Here is a 7,236-nt window from a genome sequence, read left to right as displayed (position 1 = left end):
CGCACATGCCATTTATGCCATCCACCACAAAGAAGAGAACCCGAAATATTACCTAGCTAATTGCTACAACAAAAGGTCATATCTTGATGCATATAAGTTCATGATGCAACCTATTAGAAGTAGTAAATATTGGGAGCCAACCAATCGTGATGCCCATGCACCTTTGCCATTAAAGAAGCAAGTAAGAAGGCCAAATGGGAAACGAAAGCTACAAGAGGGAGAGATTTCAAGACAAAGGATGAGCAAGGCTGGTGAAAAGATGATGTGCTCGTATTGCCGTAAGCTAGGGCACAATAAGAAAGGCTGTGAAGTGAGGAAGCAATATAAAGGGCAAGTGGTTGCTACAAATCCAACATAAAAACCACTAGAAGGCCACACTGTGCAGCCAACCGAAGAGCCACCGGAAGAGCACAATGAGTCAACCATTCATCAACCGAGGATAAAATATCCTATAAGATGTTACATTGTTTGTTTTCTCTGTCTTCCTATAAGATGTGCAATAGTGCAACCTCATTTCTACATTTTAGGTGAGAAGAAGGGCAAAAGTTAACCAAAGCGCCCCATGGCATGTTTGTACACCGCCTCAAGGGCCAACGGAAGGACAAATTGGACAACCAATTGAAGTGCCAATAACTCAAATAATAGCCTAGCCACCTCCACCAGACCACGCTAAATCTACCGTTGAGCAAATGAGGAGAAAAGGAAAAAGTACACTAGAAGTGCCATAATTTGTGTATGGCATTCACTTGAGTGCCATAACTTTCAAAACGTTCACTTAAGTAAAATAACTTTCAAAAATCATTCATTTGAGTACTACATCAGAGGAAAATCGTTCACTTAAGTGCTATAGTAACTTTTCCAGTGTGCCACGTCGCCTTTTCCGGCGTGCTATAGTAACTTTTCCGGCTGCCACGTCAACATGGCATTCAAGTGAACGATTTTTAAAAGTTATGGCACTTAAGTGAACGTTTTGAAAGTTATGGCACTCAAATGAACGTCATACAAAAGTTATGGCACTTTTAGTGTACTTTTCCCAAGAGAAAATATTCAGTAAGATGTACATTCTTTATTTGTGTTACTTTATGGCTCATAGTGTAACATTATTTCCACATTTCGAGTACGATGAAGACCAACTTAGAGAATAATCCAGCCACCACCACCACCACCTCCGGAGCCAAAAGAACCTATTGCACAGCCACCACTTCCCCGACTAACAAGAGGGGCTCTTGGAAAGAGGTTGAATGAATATGGTTATGACATATTCACGTACAATGCACCGGAATGACTATTTTGTATGTAAGTTTCGTAGGACTTGTCCATTTAAGGATAGAGATTTAAAAATTTCTGAATCATTTGCTTCGGTTATTATGTTGTTGTAGCCTGGGAGAAGTTCGAAGATGTTTATTGTCGAAGGTGGGCCAACCCAAGAGTCAACGATTGCGCCAAACAAGAGTTTGCGAAAAACGAGGACAAAAGCTGCAGCCTCGGCGGCACCACCAAGGAAGAAGTCAGCAAAAGTTCTATCTTAACCGGTGCCGAATACGACACTTGAAGAGCCAGAACCCGCACATGTTAGAAAGAGTGCTAGAATCATGAACTAAGTCAAAAAGCCATCGAAAGGAAAATAAGCTAGAGGGGTTGTTAATGTTAATTGATATGAATATAGGATTGGAGTGGAACTTGTATTTAGTGTTGTCATTTTTTATTGGGAACTCATACCGGTTTAGTGTTATCATTTTTTGTTGGAAACTCGTACTCGTATTTTTTGTTAATGTAAACTGTAAGCTTAATGACGATGGAGCTTCTTGTTGTTGAATTATGCATTTACATTGCTGTGATTCCACTTCTTATTGTATTGTTTGGCTGTTTGTGAATGGCGACCGGTTACTGTTGCTAGTTGTTGGCGGTTATATTTAGTTGTAGTGGGTGGTTATATTGTTGGGGTTTTGTTTTGACACGAATTTGGGAACTGCAGGTTTTGATGCACCAGTAATTTGCTAGTGCAATGTTAATGCACTTAAGTGATCGCTTTCAAAGCAAGTTGGCACTCAAGTGATCAATTTTCAAAAAAAAAGTGGCGCTTAAGTGATCACTTTTACAAAAAGTTGGCAATCAAGTGATCACTTTTTAACTCCGACCGGCACTTAGGTGATCAGCATGTACAACTTATAGCACTTACATTATAATTGATAACTAACATTTGCAGCAATAAAAAAATTACCTGCAACAAGATGTTTGCAACCTTTAAACAGCTTCAAATATGAAAGCTTGCAAACAAATGTCTCCCCAATACAACTTCACATACTAGTTGCTTCAACTCAAACCAAAAATGCAACAACAAACCTTGAGCTCCAGCAAATTTAGCTCCCAACAAAGCAATAGCCAAACTTTGTAGCAAATGAGCATGGTTACAACACAAGATAGATTTCGGGTTTCAAAAAATGGAGAAACAATTCTGACGGCGGTTGTAGTTCCATGTGAAGCAAATCACTCACCTCAACATATGAACCAAAGTATCGGCAAAAACACATGTCAAAAACCTCCCTAACTATATGCAACAGCACCATCAAAAAAACACATAAAAAACCTGCAGCAAACTACTAGCCACTTTTGCAACAAACCAAACAACTAAACGAAAAACTATGCAAAAAGTATCGACAATACATAACTAGTCCAAAAACTGACCAAAAACTAAGCAAACACTACATTATAACCTTCCATTTTCAACAAAATACTTCAGCAAGCTCCTTCATCCATAGAAAAATTATCCATTACTTATACATTATTCAATGCAAATACATATCGAACTCAACTTCACTTATGGAAGACTGAGAAAGTTCCTCTCATCACATATCTTACACTTGAATATTACATAGATTACACAACATAATAAAATGATAATTAAGGCTTGATCATACTTTCTTTGTCTTCATATCGTTGACACTTCCTCCTTCAATTGATTCGCCAGAGATGTTACTGCCTTCATCTCGGCTTCCTTTGAATCGATATCATCCAATTCGTCCATGAATGTAGGTAGAGGTTCATGCCGTCTCTCAAGAAGCTCCCGTATCACTTCTGTGGCTCGATCGGAGTATTTTTTATCAACCCATTTGAAATATTTGTACTTCGATCCGTCTCTATACCTGCCACATTCCATGAATCTTCTCGCAGGATTCAACCGAGTCCAAGATGTTCTTGTTGGACTCGATAACCCACAATAACAGTAAATCTCACCATTATCTTCGGTTCATCGAATTAAATTTGAGCTGCTACTGAAGCTCCTTTCCTCCATTTCGTCATGGGGCTGTCAATTTTGGGGCGAAATCAAAATGTGGGACTCAAATTTCCCTCCCAGCTGTGAGTAGCGTTTCTATGGGGTTCAATTTGGGGATTTAGGGTTTATGTTGGGTGAAATAGGTTGTAATGACGTCGTATTGCTCTTCAAAATGCAGAATCGACCTCCAGCGAGCCACGTCATCCTCCTTTTTTTATGTAAAAAGTCCACATAGGCTCCACGTACACTTTTCGGCGGCCACATATGCACTTAGCACTAAAGTGATTGAAGTTACAAAAAATTAACACTAAAGTGATCGATTTGAAAGTTTTGGCACTAAAGTGAGCGCCATACGCAACTTATGGCACTTGGGGTGTACTTAAGTCTCGCTTGACTATTGCTTGATTTACGGTTTTACTACTGGTGCACCCATGCATGATTACCTTTTACATGTGTGGAACATGTTTATCCAAAAACTGTTACATAATCAATCATCTTAGTTCTTTTTCGGCGTGGTCGCTTGTATGCTTTCTCCGATTGAACTTACATGTTGGTGACATGCCTGTTTGCGACTGACCAGTAGGAGTCTGGTGGGACAACATAGCCCATGTATTGAAGGGAAAATTCCAATAGGTCAATGCAGTCTTGCCCCATTTTTTTTTTTTTTATAACAAAGCATAATTTTGTTGTAATATGTGTGACGTACATCACAAAGCTCGCCTTTCTTTATTAAACAACATGATGCCATTATCAATTATAAAAACGTCAGTTAACTAACTCCATAAGTACCGACGGCTCTCCCCTCCTCACAACTTCCCCCGCAGCAAAAACATGGCTCAAACGGCGGTGCGCTTCGGCATCCTTGGCTGCGCCAACATAGCGCGCCAGCTTTCCCGGGCCATCGCGCTGTCGCCCGACGCCGCCCTCTGCGCCGTTGCCAGCCGCTCGATCGAGAAGGCCCGGACGTTTGCTGCCGACAACGGCCTCCCCTCGGCGGTCAAGATCTATGGCGAGTACGGGGCGGTCCTCGACGACCCCGACGTCGACGCTGTCTACATCCCCCTGCCGACCACCCTGCACTTGAAGTGGGCGGTGGCGGCCGCCGAGAAGAAGAAGCACGTGCTTTTGGAGAAGCCGGCCGCACTGGACGTGGCGGGGCTCGACCGGATCCTCGAGGTCTGCGAGTCGAACGGCGTGCAGTTCATGGACGGGACGATGTGGGTGCACCACCCGCGGACGGAGCGGATGAAGGAGGCGCTCAGGGACGAGATGAGTTTCGGTCAACTCAAGATGGTACGTGTCTTCACTGTTGGAACACATGCTTGAACACAGGAATGGGTCATGCATGGTGGATAGGTCTTTTGTTTGTGATTATTCACTTTTCATGTACTTTTTATTTTCTGGGGAAAATACATATGACATGCGTGATGGTTACTCATGTTAGCGACGTCCACTTTTGTCTTTGTTTAGCCTCTTTATTTTTTAAATTTTGAGCTTTGATTTTTGCGTTTCTTGTGATCGTTTTGGACCGACTGTTCATATCGAAGTCGACTAATTATTGGTTCATGGAGAGAGAAGCACTGCGCTTGATGGGACAACCTAAGACTTTCTAATCATGGGCGATCTTGTCATGTAAATGATTCATTTCCGCTGAACTTACTAAAATTTTAGCTCAAGTTCGAATGCTATGAAGGAAACTTTGAGCTCATATTGATTATAAGATAAGAACGGGAATTGAACTCTATGAGATCACATGATCAACAGCGGGTGTGTGTGCTAATTTTGTTGTCTTCGCCAGGGAAATCTTTGTTAAATGTTAACCTTTGACTTGGATGCTAATTCATAGTTTCAGCACTTTTCTCTGGGATATTATATAGCTGGAACCACCCTTTCTATAATTAAGAGAATCCGCTGTAATTTCTTATGCCGGAAACTAATTTTTGGACTCAACATGCAAGTCATCATCGTGAATGAAAAGAAGGAGAATCAAATGAACCACGTCTCTGGAACATATTTAGGGAAATATGGTGAGTTAACACAATATATGTTATCCTTTTAATAATGAAAGCTGATATTATTTGATTGTGAATCTTTCTTGCCCTAGACATTACATTTTGTCTCATGGGATAGGCTTTTTGGAGCACCGAAATAGTACGATACCCTTATCTATCCAAACTAATTATAGAGTGTCGAGTTTCATTTATTCAAGATAAAACAGCAACGCGCATGGCACTTGATCTGTGATGATTGATTTGGATGAATAGAGATGCAATACTAGAGAACGCACACTATCTTTTGATATTTCACTTTTATCAATTTAAGCTGTACATACTTGGATTGTCTCGCTCTAACTATTGATTTGTCTAACATCCAATGTACTCTTTCTGAAATTTTGGGTTCCCGGCGAGCAAGAAAACCATTTCCAATTTGTATTTCTTGCTCCCATTAAGAATGTAAACATACATTCGTAACCATGCACGATCAATCCCAAAAAAAAAATATATATATTAGAATGGTCTTCATACGAGTAAGCTTTTCAATTTTTCCTCTCAATTTTGAACAGATACACAGTGTGCTCGCCTACAATGCCGGTCCAGACTTTCTAAAGAATGACATTAGGGTCAAACCGGACTTGGATGCTCTCGGAGCCCTAGGAGACATCGGATGGTATTGCATCAGGTCAATCCTCTGGGCAGTTGACTATGAGCTCCCCAAAACGGTGGTGGCCATGCACAAGCCCGTCTACAACGATTCAGGAGTGATTCTCTCCACAGGAGCTTCACTATCCTGGGAAGATGGTAAAGTTGCAACTTTCTATTGCTCCTTCTTGTCTCACATGACGTTCGACCTCACCGTCCTCGGGACCAAAGGTGCGCTCAGGGTCAACGACCTCGTCAGCCCCTTCCAAGAAAGTTACGGGTCTTTCAGCTCGATTTCCGAGTCTGATTTTGCCCAGCTGGAGCCGGGGCGGTGGGCACCCATGCCGAGGGAGCACCGTGTCGGATCAGAGGTTCCTCAGGAGGTCCTTATGGTGAACGAATTCGCAAAGTCGGTCGGGAAGATCAAAGGGGAGGGCTTGAAGCCGGATAGGAAGTGGGCAAACATGAGTAGAAAGACTCAGCTGGTGATGGACGCAGTGAAGGCCTCCATGGAGAAGGGTTTCCAGGCCGTCGAGCTAGTTGAATGAGCCTGAGATTTCTCCGTCACCACTGCTCGCGCGGGGACAAAGAGTACCGTTGACCTCGGGAGCTAGCGACCGTTGAATCGAAGTGCGGCGCCATTGAACCCTGAAGCTCGGACGGCTCCTGATGATCGCCCGGTTCAGATTAACATGTGTAATTAGCATACTGTTAAGTATGGCTTTCATGTTATTTACTATTTTGATTTTGGGGTGTTTTCTTTGTAGGTCAATGTTTGCTAAAAAAATGCTAGCCAATGATAATTGAATCGATCGTGCAATCAAAGTCAACGAGAAAATTCGGGCTCACTCTCTATCGCTGGATTAAGTATGTCATATGTAGAATAATGCCATCTGAGCCGCTAGTTATGTGAGCCTGTGATGAGACCCACAGTACAAATGATTCAGGTAATACTTAAGACTCCGTAAAATGTTCACGAAAATAACTAATTCGATTATCATTTTTTTAAAAAATTAATTTTTGTATCTCTTACAAAAATTGAATAAACTAAAAATATTTTTCAAATATATCATTTTTCGTAAAAAGAAAAATGAAAGTTAGTTCGCGTACTAGGCGTGGACATATTCATTGGAAAGGAGATTTGAACTCGGGACCTCGTGGCTCTATTACCATGAAAGATTTTATGAGACCACAGCCAATTGTTCTAGAAGTTTAAACTGTTAGAAGAAGACTTGGTTTAATATTTATATTGTCCAACAGTTGCTACTATATTCTTGCCTCATTCATTGTTTTTTTTTTTTTTGGCCAAGCTGAACCTCAAAG

The 7,236-nt window shown here is 41.5% G+C and overlaps 1 protein-coding gene across 1 annotated transcript; it reads left to right on the top strand.

Moving 5' to 3' along the window:
• The first annotated feature begins 4,069 nt into the window (after positions 1-4,069).
• On the top strand, positions 4,070-6,750 carry LOC115756155 (uncharacterized oxidoreductase At4g09670-like). The gene is made up of 2 exons (XM_030695841.2): positions 4,070-4,567; positions 5,838-6,750. Exons 1-2 carry the CDS (start codon positions 4,106-4,108, stop codon positions 6,459-6,461), a joined length of 1,086 nt encoding a protein of 361 aa, XP_030551701.1. The 5' UTR covers positions 4,070-4,105; the 3' UTR covers positions 6,462-6,750.
• The last annotated feature ends 486 nt before the right edge of the window (positions 6,751-7,236 follow it).

The sequence above is a fragment of the Rhodamnia argentea genome, chromosome 4, assembly GCF_020921035.1.
Source record: "Rhodamnia argentea isolate NSW1041297 chromosome 4, ASM2092103v1, whole genome shotgun sequence".
Lineage (NCBI taxonomy): Eukaryota > Viridiplantae > Streptophyta > Magnoliopsida > Myrtales > Myrtaceae > Rhodamnia > Rhodamnia argentea.
The sequence above is the reverse complement of the archived record's forward strand: the minus strand, read 5'-3'. Positions and strand labels throughout refer to the sequence as shown.